At 54.0% G+C, this 17,440-nt stretch overlaps 5 protein-coding genes across 6 annotated transcripts; 1 reads left to right on the top strand and 4 right to left on the bottom strand.

Annotated features, from left to right (window-relative positions):
* Positions 1-4,375: 4,375 nt before the first annotated feature.
* IUM83_01362 (Crinkler (CRN) family protein) lies at positions 4,376-5,993 on the bottom strand (the record flags this gene model as incomplete). The annotated part of the gene is made up of 2 exons (XM_067925209.1): positions 4,376-5,140; positions 5,598-5,993. The coding sequence occupies 2 exons, from the start codon at positions 5,991-5,993 to the stop codon at positions 4,376-4,378; spliced, it is 1,161 nt and encodes a 386-aa protein (XP_067797264.1).
* Positions 5,994-6,552: 559 nt separating this feature from the next.
* Positions 6,553-8,022, bottom strand: IUM83_01361 (uncharacterized protein; the record flags this gene model as incomplete). The annotated part of the gene is made up of 1 exon (XM_067925208.1): positions 6,553-8,022. One exon carries the CDS (start codon positions 8,020-8,022, stop codon positions 6,553-6,555), a length of 1,470 nt encoding a protein of 489 aa, XP_067797263.1.
* Positions 8,023-8,486: 464 nt separating this feature from the next.
* On the bottom strand, positions 8,487-11,612 carry IUM83_01360 (uncharacterized protein; the record flags this gene model as incomplete). Its single annotated transcript, XM_067925207.1, has 2 exons — positions 8,487-8,772; positions 11,353-11,612. 2 exons carry the CDS (start codon positions 11,610-11,612, stop codon positions 8,487-8,489), a joined length of 546 nt encoding a protein of 181 aa, XP_067797262.1.
* Positions 11,613-11,984: 372 nt separating this feature from the next.
* Positions 11,985-12,898, top strand: IUM83_01359 (Zinc finger, C2H2; the record flags this gene model as incomplete). Its single annotated transcript, XM_067925206.1, has 2 exons — positions 11,985-12,739; positions 12,892-12,898. 2 exons carry the CDS (start codon positions 11,985-11,987, stop codon positions 12,896-12,898), a joined length of 762 nt encoding a protein of 253 aa, XP_067797605.1.
* A 1,926-nt stretch (positions 12,899-14,824) lies between these two features.
* On the bottom strand, positions 14,825-16,237 carry IUM83_01358 (Phosphatidate cytidylyltransferase; the record flags this gene model as incomplete). Of its 2 annotated transcripts, none has more annotated exons than XM_067925204.1 (1): positions 14,825-16,237. In XM_067925204.1, one exon carries the CDS (start codon positions 16,235-16,237, stop codon positions 14,825-14,827), a length of 1,413 nt encoding a protein of 470 aa, XP_067797342.1. The 2 variants fall into 2 exon arrangements, with proteins under 2 accessions (XP_067797342.1, XP_067797341.1); XM_067925205.1 differs by having other exon boundaries at positions 14,825-15,712.
* Positions 16,238-17,440: the final 1,203 nt, after the last annotated feature.

Below are 17,440 nucleotides of genomic sequence, written 5' to 3'. Positions count from 1 at the left end.
TTCGATGTTGCTCTTTGATGGGTTTTGATTCCTTGTTGCGATGAGAAGCCATCAGCAAATATTCGTCGAGTGACTCCTTGGCAGGCGGTCCTTCGTCTGGTCTTGAGAGATCACGAGTCTTACTCACCTTGTTCACGTTGTGCGGTTGTGGGGACGACTGTTTTCCATCGCAATTTCGTTGACCCAAATGAATGTTGAGGCTCCACTCGCTAGCGAACTTTTTGCGGCAGTTGGGACAGCTTTCGCACTTGAGTTTATCTCCTTCTGATCGCTGTTGTGCGTCACATGGAATGGTACGAGTCAAATGAAGACGAAGACTTTGTGCACTGGTAAACGTGACATTGCACTTCGTGCAAGTCTTGTTGCCGGGGTCGTGTTGTTTGGGCTCCGAGTTGTCACACGGGATCAGCCGGCTCAAATGTAAGCGGAGATTCTGCGAACATGAGAACGTAGCTTTGCACTTGGGGCACTTTTGAAATTGCTTGGTTTTGTCTTTCTTCTTGGCCGGGATCTTTTTGTGTTGCTCACCTGACTGCTGCGAGTCACATGGGTTGACCTTCGACCAGTGATAGCGGAGATTAGCAGAACTGCTGAAGTTCTTTCCACACTTTTCGCAGCGATGAATGCCGTTCAGCTGCCGCATTTCGCCCTTGTGTCTGCGCTCGCCCTTCCGGTCGCACAGGAAGACTTTGTTGAGGTGTTTATGGAGCGCCAATCGAGTGGCCAGAACTTTGCCACACCTGGTGCAGGTTCTCTCTTTCTCCTCCACTCGAAACGATGATGCTATTGGTGTCTTGGCTTCAAGAGGCGAACTGCCGTTGGTGGTCAGTAGCGCCTCCTCCATCGCGTGGCTCACTTGGGTCCTCCTTGACGAGCTGTTTTGAAAGTGAGGCTATGCGTGTTGCGCCACCAGTCGAGCGCGGTTGGCGCAGAAAAAATTGGAAAATTGGACTGGCCGAATGGGTGACCTGTTTTTTTTCTCACAATCTTACCACCCGAATCTCTTGAGAAGTTCAAGACAGCAGTTTGAGCTAAATCTCTCGATCCTAAGTAAACATTCTTAGTTAGACTACATACAGCATGCAATGGGCCACTTCACGAAGACTTTGCAGGCGGTCTGGGTTGCCTGCAATAGTAAACCCCGCCTGATCCCACGTCTTCTTTTTTGCAGTCGGTTACAAAATCAGAGAGAGAGAGACGCGTGACTGATTGGAAAACTTCTCTTCCATCTGCCGAGTCATAGATCTTCCAACTGCCGAGTCCAACACAGATTATCCTCCGTATGGAAAAGTGATGGACCTAACACAGTTGTGAGATTGGGGATATACTCGCCACACAACATATAGCATTCTTCGAATAATGACCAAGAAAACGGCGAGGTATTTCTACAATAGCTGCGTTTTCAGCACAAACGTGTCCTTCGCGAGCAAGTAGATTCGTCGACTCGACCGTAGTAAGCGCATGAAGAGCTCGTCACGTTCGCGCTCGAGAAGAATCTTCGCAGCCAGCTCGGCATCTAACCTGGAAAACCCCTCAGGATCTTTACCCGGATTCTATTCGTTCGGCCCGCATTTTTAACTCCGAAATCGCGTGATCTTTCTCAACCAACTGCGCTGCGATGTCCGCGCACTCCTCGTGAAACACCTTTTCAGCATCGGGTTTACTTTTCACAGTCATATTCTCCAATATAAGTCGGAATTCGTTCCGTCGAGCACTCCATCGATGAGCTATGATGACAGCAACAGCCTTATCACGCTTACTCTTGGCGAGGTTGAGATTGACACGTAACTCGTCAATCTGGTCCAAGTCGCTCAATCCACCATTAGCAGAAATCTGGTTGAGGTATGCAATTGAGTCTTCCAGCGCTTTTTCGTTGATGATAATTTGGCCGTTCACATCGTTGTAGTTTTCCAGAAGAGATAATTTCCCCGGATCTTGCTCAGGGAGGGTATCCAAAGTTGTAACGCTAGTGGTTGTCTGCTCTTGCGGCGTAATTGTGGCACTAGAATCTGTACTGCTCACTGGTACATCTGGGGTGGCACTACACACACCCGTCTTCACTGCTCCACGTAATAGCTTGTTCACTTCACCACTCAGATTTCCTAAACGATTTGTCATCTTACAAGCCCATATTCGAACACACGAGCGACAACAACAACCATCAGTTAATATGTCACCTCCATGGTTGCCGTTTGACTCCTTCGACTTCGACGCAGTCGGTAAACTTTCGACGGCCTTTTCGTCTGCAGATGTGGAGGGGCCTATTTTCGCGAGTCTTGCTACCAGCTTTACAAAAGTTCCAGTATCGGTGCAAACTCGCTTCCTTGACTTCTCCACGGGAGACAAACCCACATTGCCGTGACTCACGCTTTTACGCTTTTGCAGACCGTGAGGAGTTTGCACCAGCTGCAGTGGCAGATTCCTGAAGAGAGGGACAGTGGGTAGTGTAGTCGAGTCCGGCACATATCACCGCCAGTTTCCAACGAGCACTGCTCTGCACCTTCCTGACCACCAGCTGCTGAAAACGTCGACACCGCCGCTAAGTAGCGCCTGGTGCGAAAGAGGTCTCCTCCACACCTCCGAGCACCGCACACAGCAACAATGGGTGTACATCCAAAGAAGGTATAAAGGATGATAGAAGTTAGCTGATCTTAAGACAAAAATCTAGTAAGTATATAATAAATACTACTAGTAATAACCATGTGCAATTATATCTTAGACAGTGGATTCAAGTGCACGGCGAGACCATTGCATGAGCGTTGCTGTAAGCATCCACTTTCGAAATTCCCTACGATAAAAGTGCATTCACCAGAAGTTGGTGAAGATATGATGAAGAAAATAATTTCAGCTCCAATGAATGAAAGGATCACTTGCTTATGTGGATCATCGATGGAGAGATGGAACTTCGCTAAACACTGTAATAAAGAAAAGCATTCCAAGTGGATAAGCACCATGCGAAGATCTTGGCTGGTGGGGTCCGGACTATAGTAAATGGTAGTAAGGGACCGATTCACAATGTATTTTTTTTATCAAAAAAATAGACGCTGTAGTCGCACATCTTTCATAACCTTTCGATATACGCAATAGTGATCACTGAAATCATCACTTTGGTGAGAGTATTCGTGAATAAGTTGCCTCCGATTTATCAAAACTTAAGCAAACTCATTGAGAGCCTCCTTTAGCTTAGGCATCTTCTCATTAACAAATTCATTCTTCTTCAACCAATCGATATATCCACAATCAAAGGAATAGATCTGTTTGGTCGTCTTACCTATGTGCTTTCCCCAGGTCATCAGGAACGATCCATCAACCTATATTATTTTTTGTGGTTTGACTTTATAATATTGAGATCTTGTATCAGGATCGACTTTATATCACTGGCGACTTTTTTCATCTAAAAAAAAAATTAATTAGCTAAGTTCGGTTTCCTCGGTAAGTACGTTTTTACCTTTTCGTTAAATTCGTTTCTGGCTTCCGTTTTCGAGCTCGAATCTGCTCTCTATTCTTGTCGTCGTACCCCTTCTGATACGACAAACGAGCTTCGCGGGTGCGCTGGTAGTAGCGCTTCTGCGCTGCCTTGATGCGATCCTTGTTAGCCTGGTATTGTTCAGGAGAGTACGCCATGTTACTATATTACTAATTTTATATTTATCAGGATGAAAAATTGTTCAGTTTATCGAAAGGAGTTTGGACAAGATTTTTTTTTCCTTCAAACACACGATATTAACATTAGACAAGGCTATCAGAGAGAATCGTCAGACGGTGTGTCCTCAGTATTTTTTTAACCATCAATCAGCAGCACAACAGCATCTCGAGCACAACGAGCGACGTGACAACATGAGGAGCAGCAGCAGAGAATACTTCATTTTAAGAATTTACGCATACATGTGAGCATACATGGGCATCGATTGCACCACGTGTTGCGCATACTCCATACGCCTCGCCATGAGAAACTCTGGTTCCACCTCATCTGCCATCAACTCGTATCGCTCCATCATCTCCTCTGCACGATCGTCATCCGGCTGGGGCAAGAAGTCATCAACCTTGATTGTCTTGAAAGGTCCAGGAATGAATGACGGAGGAAGTGGGGCAGACTCCGTTCGTCTCAGTACGGCTGCCTCGATAAATCTGAACGCGTTCTTTGGATACTGCAACGTAACACGTGCTTGTCGCTGAACCAAGAGAAATGCCAGTGGTCGTTTAAATCCGTCAACAAACTCAGCGGATAGCAGTTGAGAGGCGCCTTCATGCTGCAGCTCACAAGTTGACCAATCGCTTGAGGAACATGGCCCGGTTCGACTATATGCTTGAGCTCGATCACCAAGCTGATCCCAGCCAGCTTAATCAGTGGGTTCTTCGATGTTCGATTGATGAGCTATACATCAGCTGTGCCTTTCATAGCAACCGGAAGTCTTGGGTCCACGATGTTGAGAACTGATTTATCGCCCGCAATGTCATCCAGCAAGAAGTCTCCTCGATCTGTCAGCGTCTTCAAATGCTGCTGCAAGTACGCCATGTACCCAGCCCTTTGACTCTCCTCGCTCTCCGCGATTTTCGGAATCCACGAATAACCGGCGATCGAAGTATTGACTGGTTCCTTCACATCAGGAATATTTTCGGTCAACCGCATCTTCTCGACAATTCGCTCTTCCATCGCAGTATTCAGATCGGAAAACGAATACGCAGACGCCTTCTCATCTCGTTCCCTGAGAACCTTATTCATTGACATCTCCACTTGCTCTACCGTCAGTGGCGTTGTCGCTGCAGACATCTCGTTTGAGGTACCATCTTGCTTCGGAACCACCACCAGCACGTGAACAGGGGTCCTTTTAGCCTTGACATCTTCTATCGTGGGTGTGAACTGCACGTCTGTTCCCGACAAGCCAACCAGTTTGAGCGGAGCTCCCGCACTATCCAACGCCTTGGACTCATCCGCGCCCTTCACGCCGTTCTTCACGTCTGCCTCCGTCACCCACGCGCCGCCCTCCGTCTTCGCCAGGAAGAGATGCAGCTTGTCTGCGTCGATGTCCTTGAAATCGTTCGGCTTCTCCCCCTTGATCGCTTTCTTCAACTTGCTCACCTTCGCACCATCGTCGATCTCCACATCAAACGAACTTCCCACCTGACCCACAATCGCGCACTGTAGGGACACCAACACCGTGTTTCCTCGAGTCGGCAGAATCTGGTAGTAGGCTCCACATACTCGACTCGAACCACATTCTTCACGAGGTTGTTTTGGTTTTGTCCTTCGTTTTGTTTCATAATCTTGGGCGTAGCGTGACCGTCTCCCTCGGTGGACTGTGGCTTGGTAAGCTTAAGCTGATTTTTCCGACACCGGCTTATATGGATGTGAAATCCGTGCTGGGTGGCAAAAGTTCTCTGGCATTGCGGACACGCGTGCCGTAAGTCCACCTTTGGACGAGCCGACGCTTTACTCTCTCCGCCCTCTTCCCCAGCAGCGGTCAGAGTGGCGCTGTAGCCAGAGGTTGAAGGCTTCTCAGCGTCGCATGGAACCCTCGGTTAAGATGAAGACGCAGCAACTGGCCGCTGCAGAACGTCGTGTTGCATTTGAGGCACGTTCGGCCGCCCTGCCACACCCTCTTGCGAGTCGGGTCGTCGCACGCGTAAACGCGGCTGTGGTGCGCGAAAAGACTCCTCGCCGAGGCAAACACCTCGTTGCACTTCTCCGAGAAGTTCTCGCACTTGAACGCGCCGCTGCGCGCCGCCTCCGGTGCGTCGCACGGAGTGGCCTTCAGCAGGTGCAGGCTGAGACTGGCCGCCGTGGTGAACTTGCGGCCGCACTTGCGGCAGGTCTGGAAGCTGCCGAGTTCTCCGCGTCGCACGGATACACGCGATTCAGGTGGAGGCGCAGCGCCAGACGACTCTGGGTCACTTTGCCGCACTTGGGGCACGTCTTGTCCTCCGCCGCGGTCTGCTCCGCACGCGATGCAAGTTGCAGGCGGTTGCTTCGGACCTGGCGGCAGCTGCTCCATTTTCGGTAGAAATCGAAGTGGGACGCCAGAGAAAAAAACGACCTTGACTTTTTCTGCACGAACTTTTCGGATCATCACGAGGGCAACTTGCCCATTGCAGGAGCGAGTTGCCCATCGCAAGAGAGCTTGTTGCTTGCCTAGCGCGAAGGTGGCGACGTTCTGCGTCGTAGACGCTTAAAACTTTATTAGCAACTTTGGAAGGGTGGGAGAAGTACGTCTAGCCGCTTCGAGGCAACATCAACTCCAAAAGGATCCCTTACTTGCTCCGATATGAAAAAACTGCTGCAGGCACAGAAGCCCGAAGCTTTTACGTGTACAGGCTCGCTAGGCTCAGGTAGGGTGGTTAATTCATTTCAGCTAGTTTCATTTGTTCAGTTTGTTCAATTTTGTTCAAAAACGCTGGTAGTCTCCGTCGACAGCAGTACTGTATCCGCTAGCAGTTAGCCGCCACAGATTAAAACGAATGCTGACACTCATCATGGCGATCGTAGATCGACACTGTGTTGACAAACGACAGCTCAACTGGGAGATCGGCAGCTCAGTACTTCACCACAACCCGCTAAGCTTCGCTCGACAGCTCCTTCGCCACAAGCGCCTGGATATTGCGACTCGACTTCATGAGTCGTGTGAAAATCTTCTGGCGCTCAGTTTCGAGCGATGTCTTCGAAGCTCTCTCCAGCGCGATCTTGCTAGACAAATCCTGGGATTCTCGCTGCATTAGAGCACTGTCGCTCTCGTCCAACGAACTAACGGACTGGAGCTGCTTCTGTAATCGCGCAAGCTCTTTCTCTTTTTCCACCAGTTTTGCAGCAATGCCGGCGCACTTCTCGTGAAAGTCTTCTTGCTCGTTAGCCGCATCAGACGTACCCATGCTTTCTACGTCACGAGCGAACTCCGCTTTTTTATCGCCGAGGCCACAAACAATTACTGCAGCAACAGCGGCGTCTCGCTTTTCTTTCTCCAGCTTAATCAACTCGCTTAATTTGCAAACTCGACTTTGCAACTCCGCACCACAGGCCTCCTCTCCGTCAGTCATCGACTTCATGGCTGTTACCACTTTCTTTTCCTCCTTCTGCTCGGACAAAACTTGGTCGTTAATTTGATTGTACGTATCGATCAGAAGGCCCAACCCGGGCGGCATCTTCGATTCAAACTCATGCACGGGCTCCGAGGTCGGTTCATCCAAATCGCCGGCCGTTGACGGACCCTCGTGGTTTGTATCACTATCTGTGGGAGTGATTTCAACGCTTCGCGACTCACCTGTCACCGGAGTTGCACTGCCGTTCGAGTTGTCCCCCATTACCGATCGAACATTTTCCGCAGCTTCTACCTCGTCTTCAAAATCGTCCGTCAAATCAATGAAATTGGATGTACGTGACGAGTCGTCTCGGGGCTGCTCCGCATCACCACTAATCTCGTAAGGTGAAGAGCTGTGACCCCCAAATGTGTTTGCTGTTGGTAAATCAAGTCGGGAAATGATATTTTCGAGCTGCGTCAGACGCCGGTTGAAATCAGCCCAGTCGCGACCACAGGTTTTGCAGGAGCCATGCGAGGCTCCAGTCTTTTCATCATCGTAGCGTCTGGCTCGACGTGCATCATAGAATCTCGACGGCCTGGGCGTTGACACCGAGCGCTGGGTCACTCCCTGGTAGCCACCACATCTAACAGGACTGCGGGGGCGAGTCGACAAGTACCGCTCGCTCTCCTGCTCTTGTCTCACCCGGACCGGAGATCTCGAGCGCGCGCGTTGTGGCCCATATATCGAAGCCGGAGCCGTGTGGCCGAAGCCCATTTGCACGCGCCATTGAGCATAACCGCAACGGTAGTTGCGCTCTCGGATGACATCTTCTCGGAGCGATGCCAGAGTCACGTTCCTCTGGGCTAGCCAGAACTCGAACTTCTGTTGGTAGTCACCCATATTTTCGTTGGACTCCAACGGCACCGGAATGGGCATCGACGTGCCTTTTGCCTTCTTGGACCACGACGAGTACGGGTCCAGCAGCAGTCGGTGGTAGGTGTTCATGGACATGACCTTCTCCGCCAAGAGTCTGCGGCGACGCTTCTCCGGCGTTTCAACTGTGTAGTTGGCGCGGGGCGACCGAGATCGAGACCTGCTGCGACGTGAAGTCACGTCTCCTCTTGGAGGCGGCGGCGATGGGGATCGGTTGTTTCGGTGACGAGCCCAACGTCGAGGCGACTGGGACCGCGCGGGGTATCGCCCCGCGGCGCCGGGACGTGGAGAGCGGCGGTGGCGATCGACCGAGGAGGAGCGCCATCGCTCAGGCACGTCCGGTCTCCGGGCGGGCGGAGAGCGGCATCTCGAGTTGAACTCGCCCCGCGTGGCGGCGTAACGACTGCGATGCGGATCGGCCATATCGATACCGTATCTTGGAGCTGTGGTGCCGCCAAAGTTATTGTGTGTGCCCTCTACTAAGTGCGATGTGTACGAGGGTATGATTGACTTACAGCAAGCTCGCGCTACCTCTACATTCACTACGAACTGCCGACGGTGGTGGTAGGGGCCTGATTCACTTCGCGCTTGAGGCCCATGACGTTCTCTTCCAATTGGTCCATGCGCTCCGTCAGCGTTTTGGCCCAGTTGCGCATGCACTTGGTGCAGCAACAGCCGTCCGGGTTCATGACGTCGCCGTCGTGCTCGTCGGAGTCGTCCGCTGGGTTCGAGTCGGACATTTCGTGTTGGGCGGAGTCGGCTGGCGTCGTGTCAGGTTCAGATGCGGCATCGTCCGTGTCGGCCGAGTCAACTTGAACAACGTCGGCGCTGGGTGTAGTCGTCGTTCTTGTGGGGGCAGCTGCACTTGAAGGGGTCACTGTCGGAGTTGCTGGTGCTGCTGGTACCGAAGCTGGTGCTATTGACGATTGTGGCGATGGTGCTATTGGTGTTACTGTTGAAGACGACGAGAAGGAGGACGACGACGCTGACTCGACAATTGGGCTTGGAGCTTGAGCGGCTTGCTCTGGTTCCCGCCCGTTTGGCGGCATCGGTTTCTGCAACAAGCGCAGCGTTGGCTCCACCTTTCGAGCTAAATTCTGAATAGTTGCTGTCTGCTCTTGTGGCGGCACGAGCCCCATTGGTTTTTCAGTTGGTTTGAGGGTTCCTGTTGCCCCACCCGCATGGATCTCCGTTTGCCCGACCTTTCTAGGAGTTTCTGAAGCTGGTTTGATCGCCTTCGGGGCTGGAGCTGCCAAAGAACGAGAAGCTGTAACATTCGTCGGGACCGCTCCTGACTGCGAAATTGTAGTTGAGCTAGGTTTCAACTGGGTGGTGGCTGATGGCGTCCGTAACGGTGCTGTAGTCGCTGAGGATGCCGCCGATGGTTTCGGCTGGAGTGTGGGGGCCGCAACAATCCGTGATTTTGCTGTCGTCATCGAGGACACCGCAACTTGGCTCGACTGAAGTATGGGTGTCGTCACTGAGGACGCCACCGCTGGTTTCGCGACAAGTGGTCTTTGCTTCCTCAGTGGGGTAGTCCATCGGAGCGTTTGGGGTGGAGACGTAGACGCCACTGGCGGCACTTGTGATAAAGTTGAGGGACGCAAGGGTCCGACAGAACCAGGTGCCTCTGTTATTGCTTTTGAAGATGAAGATTGTGTTGAAGCTTTGCTGGTTGATAGTGTCACACTTGGCTGAGGCATTGCTCGAAAGGAAGACGTTACCTCGAGAGGCGTATTCCTCTCCTCTGGTGCACTGGCCAAAACGCGATTGGACGGCATCTCTGGGATTACACAGACACCGCCTTCCGCTTCTACCCGTGCCCTTTTGTTTTCATGAACTTCGTGTGATGCCTGGAGCTGGTGATTGCGATTGGCATCTTCGGCATGCCTCTTGGCATTCAGTAATAATCGCTCTCGTGCCGATTTCAAGACTTCCATCGACATCTTAGCCCGAGCTCCAACACTTTGTCGAGGATCCGGGGGCTTCTGAGCTCCAGCACTTTGTCGGAGGTCCTGAGCTCCCACAGTTCGACTATGTGTTGTCGCTGATCCTTGAGGTCTGTTGACCCTGAGATAGGCGAATGCCACCCGGAATATGCGCTCCCTGGCCGGGTTATTGCGCAGCGAATCCTTTGTTTCGTTGTAATCCTTTAGCCAGGTCCAGAAACGATGGTCGTACAAACCCATCGATTCTCCCGGATGGAGAGGAACTGGAATTGCAGGAAGGATGTTTTCCCCGGCGCTCACGGCTCCCGGTGGATTCTCCGAGACCTCTTTTTGAAAGACGTCCAATGAAAGGATTCGCCTCTCTAAAAGTTGCCTGCGAGTCTTGTTGTCGTAGAGACGAGGGTCTTCACGCGGCGCGATCGTTGGCGGCGGCGACCTCGATCGACGCTGTGGCTCGGGGGAATACGACCGCCGTTCTTCGTAGGATCGATCGGCTGGCACTGCAGCCCGAGTATATTCCCTTTGTTTCGGCTTCGTTTCAGCATAAGCAACTTGCATCGGTGGCCGACCCCTCTCAGAGCTCCTCCGAATGCTCCTAGACGATGATCTTGATCTTGACCTTGACCTTGATCTGGAGCGCGAACGGATCCGAGTAGGCGATCGAGACATGGATCTAGCACGAGGTGGTTCGCCCAAATCAGATGTCCCCGCCCTCGTGTACGCAAACGAGTGCCACAACGACCGCTCTCGGGCCGGGTTATCGCGCAGCGATGCCAGAGATACGTTGCGTATGTCGAGCCACCGCTCAAACTTTTGTGTGTACTGAGCCATTGACTCCCCAGGCCATAGAATGACTGGAATCCGAACAATCGATTCATGCGTGCGCTTGAGGTCGTCCTCGCTGATAAACCCGTGCCGAAGCTTGTACATCTCGTCTCGGAATGCCTCCACCGAGATCACTCGTCTCGCGAGCAACTGTCTGCGTAGATTGTCCGCGTTCGACCTGTGTTGGGTGAACGAATGCTGAGGCGAGGTTGACCGACGGACTTGCGGTGACAACCTGTCACTTGGTGGAGGTGATGCAGTTCTGTACCGCGGTGATCTGGTTGGGGCATTTTGTTGCTGCTGTTGCGTCCCGCGAGGCGACGGGTCACGAGTATATTGACGATGCCCGGGCGCAGCATTCTGCGGGGGTTGCCAACTGCCATGTGCTTGGGGCCGCTCCCGCGAGTAACTTCGGTCGCGATACTGTCTCTCTGTTGCTTGTCTGGCCCCATAGGGGCGCCCGGTGTCCGTCGCCGAGTGCGCTCTGGCATCTTCGCGATACACCCGCTGCTGCGGCGCCACACCAATGCGTCTCGGCAATTGCGAAGGTGGTGATCGGGAACGAGAGCGAGAAATGGAGCGAGAGGGCGGCCGAGAGCCCCGTTGCGGCTGTTGCTGGTGCTGCTGCCTCGACTCGTTGGGCTTTGCCACGCGCGTCTGCGCGAACTGCACGCGGCAGTTGCGCTCGGCCACGGGGTCGTCGCGCATGGCTGCAAGCGACAGCCGGCGCGCCGCCAGCCAGCGCCCGAACTCGCGCTCGTACTGCGCCAGACTCTCACCCGGCCAGAGCGGCACGGGGATCTCCCTGGACGGGCGGCCGCGCGGGTCACGCAGCTCCTGCCAGTACGCGTCCACGGACAGCACCCGCGTGGCCAGCAGCTCCCGGCGCGTCATGGGCGGCAGGTCCCCCCTGGGCGACAGCCGGCCGTGTGCTCGACCCCCTTCCATGACAAGTTTTCGGTCTCTGGGTAAGTTTTTTCGGTCTCTGGATTCTGAGACCTGGTTTCTACCGGTATTCCATAGAAGAGAAATGAGAAAAAAAAGTGTGTGCTCTCTCTCTATCTACGACGAACGATTTTGTCCATCAAATTAGAGTGCTGAATTGATTGCAGCGTATTCCTTTAGCAATTGCCGGTGCTTTTGTATGTGGCGAAAACTCAATTTGCTGCCATCATTCCAGGCTATCTGTCGTCAACAAAAATAATTCGTTTCAGTCTGCGTGCTTCGCTGATACGCAAATCGTCCGAGTCTCCCGAAAGTCCGTCCATGGCAACCGAGGAGGCGGTCCCGAATCCTGCCGCGGCGGCGGCGCCCAAGCCCCTGCAGGAGCTCTTCCCCGTACGCCAGGTGCTGGGCATGCTGCAGCGCAACGAGCGCCTGGGCGACAAGCCGCCGCCGCCGCCCATCGCGCCGGCCAGGCCGCCCCAGGAGCACCAGGAGAATCTGGATTCCAACGCCCCCGCCGCCCGCGAGGAGATCGTGGCCGAGTCCCCTCCGTCCCACCAGGACGAGGCCAGCCAGGAGTCCACCGACGCTGCCAGGGGGGAGGCGGCCGGCACGCTGCTCTGTTTCAAGTGTGGCAAGGCCTTCGTGTCTGCCACGAGCCTGCGGACGCACCTGGCCAACGTGTATCCGTGCGACCAACGACAACCCGTCACTCTGCCCTCGGCGGGGGAGGGCAAAGTCGAGTCCAAGACGTGCTTCAAGTGCGGCAAGACCTTCGCCAGCTGGCAGGGGCTGCGAGGCCACCTCAACCGGATCAAGCCCTGCGACCAGGAGAAATCGACGACCGCGGCGATCCGTCGACGACCGGCTGCGTCCAGGACGTGCACCAAGTGCGGCAAGACGTTCTCGAGCGCGCAGAGCCTGCGGATCCATATGAACCGAGTGAAGCCGTGCGACCAGGACAAGCTGAGCGTGTCGACGCCCACGACGCCACCAGCCACTACGCCACCGACGACACCACTTATGATGAACGAGGAGGAGCTGAAAAAGGAAGCAGAACGCAAGGCAAGGGCGAGGTACCAGGCGCGGAAAGCGTATCTGAAGAAACGTGGACGTCTTGGCGAACTTGGCGAACCCCCCACCCTCTTTTATATATCCCGTAGGGGTGGAAATGAGACTGCGTCGAAACCGGATCTAAAGAGAGGTGCCCCGGATGACTCCTCGCTAGAGAATGAAAAGGCGGAGTCCTCAAGTGATGAGAACAAGCGGCCGCGTGTGGAGGAAAAGGAGTCACAGGAAGATGCATCAACCGATTCGCCTTCTGATGTATCTGGGCTGACTCAACCCCGCATCCTCGCTCCTGCACAATCACTGCCAGATAGGACAGCTCTGCCCAGCATCTCAACACCTATACAACCAACGATCCGCCCAATGCAGCCCACCGCCCCCGCACCTACACAATCATTGCTTCGTAAAACAACACCGTCTAGTGATGGAAGCTTCGTACATCGTGCCAACAAAGGTCACGGAGGCGACCTTCTTGCCGGAGGGTGCAGTTGTCCACCGTGTGTTCGAAGGTGGGCAAGGAAGCTCATGAACCGTATGCAGCAGCTCGAAGACGAAGTATTGACGTTGCGGCAGAAAAATACTGACGCGGTTAAGAATGGATCTGTGAGAGATAACAGTGCTGGCAAACCAGCAGCAGCTTCGCGTGGGTTTGCTAACGGTTGCACACAACGTGAAGATGTGGAAGAAGGACGATCGCCTTCTTCGCCCATGAATACTGGTACCTCTAGCAGAAACAGTGGTGTCAGCGGTGTGTCCCAGGCAAAGCCAACAGAAATTTTCAGAGCGCTTGCTAACTCTAGTAGTGCGGCAGCGTATTCCCAACGTTCAGAACGCATGGTCACTCAAAGCGTGGCGACCGATGGCTCAAATATTTTGGCTGACGCCGTTCATTCTCTTCGAAATGGTGGCCGTATGGAAAACCCTCAACAGCAGCCAAACCCCGCTGCGTCGGTGCTGTTGGGTATGGGTTCTGACAAGAGAAGTCTTATGGATGCCTACAGCCACATGAACGATCAAATCCTGTTGAACGAAAGAACCGTCGATGACTCCACAGGGCACGTCCAGATCCTGATGGGTATTGATCAGGGGGCTGCCATGGACTTCCGCAAGCAGATTGCTGAACTTCGCATGTCTATTAGCGCCGAGAAGAGCAAGCGTGATATAACGGTAGCGACTTTGATTGCGCACGAGTGGAAATCTCGGCGGAATGAGTTCAAAGGAGTGCTTGAACGCACTGAAGTGCAAGACTTACCGACTGAGGAACAATCGCTTCATGCTAAATGGTCAGAGATCGCGAGTCAAGTGTCCTTGAAAGACAACGTTATCTTGGACTTGGAGAGGCGAATGGACTCTCTCGGGGATTCAGGCGGAAGTAGCCACTCCAAATACGCAGAAATGGGCGAGCTGTCCAGCAAAATGGCCGCCGAGTACTCTGCCAAAATCTCCCTTGAGAACGAACGCGAGGGCGTCTATCTTGGTCTTGTCAAGTCCAGCGCTCGCATTCGCGCATTAGTCAGGAAGGCTTTGCTGTGATGTGATGCGATGCATTCAAGGTTATTCTACTTATGACATCCATGGTAACGAAGCACCGCGGATACCCTAATCGAATTCAAAACCTTTGTACTACGTACGCGTACTATTCGCAGCCAATGTAGCGAGGAGGAATGCTGGACGTATCTCATTTGCTGATTCTTGAAAGCATGCACAAACAGAAAACGTGAACTTGACATTTGATTTTGAAGAGGATAACAGGTCGTTGCGAACTCCTGATCTTACGGTCATTTTATAGATCGACAAAATCGCTCTCGATAGAACGTAATGCAGCGTTCTGCTCCCACACTAGCTGCTCCGCCCTGATGAGCGTGGGGATTCACGCAGCTGCTTCTTGCTCGCCTTGCCCCAATAAATAAATAAATGACGCTAGTGGTAGTGTGCGACAAGAAGTAGTACCTCATGCCGAGAGGGTACTGGTCCTTGCTTCGCTTCGCACTGTGCTTCGCTTCGCACTGTGGCTTGTATGACTGGGTTGCTCTCCCTGTCGGAAGCTGAACTGCAGTTGTCTTGAGTTCACTCGTGGTTGGACGGCACCAGTTCTACGAAAAATACTTTTGCTTGATGTATGGGTAATAGACGATGATAGCAACGAGAAAAACCGACATTCGGTCAAGAATGCCACACGTCCGGCTCCCCTCTGGGAAATAAAACGCCGACGTAGACACCTTGGCCATCTGCCGAACGTGTGCCATCCACAGTCGACACCACTGCCCCAACGCGATGGCACAAAACAGCACGATCACTTCCACAGCATTAAAATCTGACCCTCCAGAGCCCAGGCGTACAGCGATGATCATGATTGCTCCACATGCCAGCGAGATGGCCAACGCTTCCACGTCCTTTGTGGTAGCTTCTGATTTGAGCAGCGGGTGGCGACACCACTTGAAGACCTGTGGCCAGTTCAGCTGCAATTCCTTGGCGAGACTGTCCCCCACGTCTGCCGACAACACCACGAGCACGAAGAGCGCGAGCTGGTTCCTAAATGACTGGTTCATGGTCTGGTCGATCAGGTCGGCGAAGGCGATGAGCGGCGACACAATACACACGAGGCCGAGAATGTCGCACAGGACGAGCAGCAGGCTCTGCATGACGACCTTGCTCGTGACGACCCGGAACACGATGATGATGATAGCGCCGGCCAAGATGATAAACAGCGGGTCCACCTGTGCGTCCGAGGCGATGACGTTCACGTGGAGCTTCAGGTACGCGTTCATGCTGGCCACGAGTACGCAGGCCTGATATACCACGAGCACGACGGCGTCCGCCCCGGAGGGGGCGAGTGAGCTGCAGAAAATAGACACGAAGGCGGCTTCCACCGACGCGCCGACCATCATGCGCCAGCCCGAGTCCGGGTTGCGGCTGTCGAACACTGAGCTCTCCACCGCGTAGGACAGCGCCACACTCAGGGCGGCGCCCAGCGTGGCCAGAAAGAAGGCGGCGATGAACCAACTCCCGCAGCATATCCTGTCGGCCAGCGGCGCGATGGCGAAGCTCTTGGCACGCATGGCCTCGCTCAGCAGGCGTGCGTAGCTCTCCCTGGGGTCCTCTCTCCGCAACGGCTGATCCTCCAGCGCACGCAGCCTCCGTGCGTCGTCCTCAGCCTGCTGCGTCTGTGGCTGTGGCTGTGCCTGACGTCCCGCGTCCTGTTGCCTGGTGGCGGCCGGGGCCGTCGCTGTCGTCGCCGCTGTGTTGCGGTTCGTGGCCGCGTCCTCGTGCAGATTTACGGCCAGCAGCAGGCGCTGGCGGATGCGGAAGGCCAGCCAACTCCACTCGACGGCGCCCACGGCCAGCAGGAGCTGGCCCAGGAAGAGCAGCAGGTAGGCGTCCCCCACCTCCACGAGCGCCACGACGCCCGCGGGCAGCAGCACGAACGTCAGCACCGAGAAGAGCGTCGCGAGCGCGTGCGCCGAGCACGCGGCGTGGCAGGGCGGCCGCTCCGGCAGCTCCGACATGGCCCCCACGCGCGACACCTAAATAATGACTGGGGGAAATAACGACTGGGGCTCAGTATGGAGGGGTCTCTTTTCGTTTCTTTTGTTTTATGTGTGCATAGGGCTGGGGCGCCGCCCGATTTCGACCAGTCATGGGGCGCACATCTCCACACGACCTCCCCATTGGCCGGAAATACAGATGGGCGAGAGGGCGCCTGACTGGCTTGTTCCCATCTGGCCAGTTAATCTCGCATGCACTTGCAATCACCAAGCGAGAACGCCGGCGGCAAATTGAAAGTCGTGGAATGTTTAACGCTGCATCCACCTGCTGCGACGCGTAGGGTACGGCGCTGTGCGAGCGAGTGCGATGCTCTCGGCGCCGTCCAGCAAAATTCTTGGTGTTGTTTGCTGCAACTCACTCCGACTCTCGTCGTGAGAAAAAAGCGGCGGGTCTGTCGGCATTGCTGCATCAGCGCTCAAGCAATCCTCAAGATTTAGTGGCTGGGCAACCGCACCGCAATGCATTGTTTGTCGTTGAAGCAGACGGGTGTGGTGCCGCCGCTGTGGCACAGCCTGTGCTGGCGTCGAACTTGACAGCAGATAATAAAGGACTCGGAGGCGCTCGGAGATTATTACGGTCCATGTACCACTCCTGGCCGATTTGAGACCCATTTTTGGATTTCCCAATTTTGTTGGCGACACCACGATATATTCCGCCGAGCATCTCGCGACTTGGAGCTTGCGAGTTACAGTTGTTAGACGTATGCGGAGAGGGCGAGGCAAACGTAACGTAGCATTGTGGTAAGTCAACAGATATAATGCCGTGTCATCAATGATACGCTAGTTTTGGCGCAGCGGGGCAAGCTGGTTGTGCCAGCTTTCACGGGGCCCGTGTGATTACTGTACGAGCCTCGAAATGCATACCGTAATTTTTGAATCTCCGTACAGAAGACATACAGTATGAGAGAACACAGGACGGACAGGGTCGCTCGAGCATGAGATTGGGTGGCGAATCTGGCTGTCGTCTGCAAGCTTCGTACAGGAAAACGCCTCCAAAACTTGGAGCGGACAGCGTTCGAGTGTTATAGCCATGGTCCAGGCCTTCGAAAGATGGTTACGGTAGAAGTTAGCCTGGGTCAAAAGTGTTCAGAAGACTTCCAGTCTTTCAAAATGGGTCTTCGCCTTCTGGTCGATTGGCGGGACTCGCTGATCAGCCAATCCGAG

This window comes from Phytophthora cinnamomi (assembly GCF_018691715.1).
Source record: "Phytophthora cinnamomi strain GKB4 chromosome Unknown Contig14, whole genome shotgun sequence".
NCBI classification, from domain to species: Eukaryota; Oomycota; class Peronosporomycetes; order Peronosporales; family Peronosporaceae; genus Phytophthora; species Phytophthora cinnamomi.
This window is presented reverse-complemented; position numbering and strand designations above follow the sequence as displayed.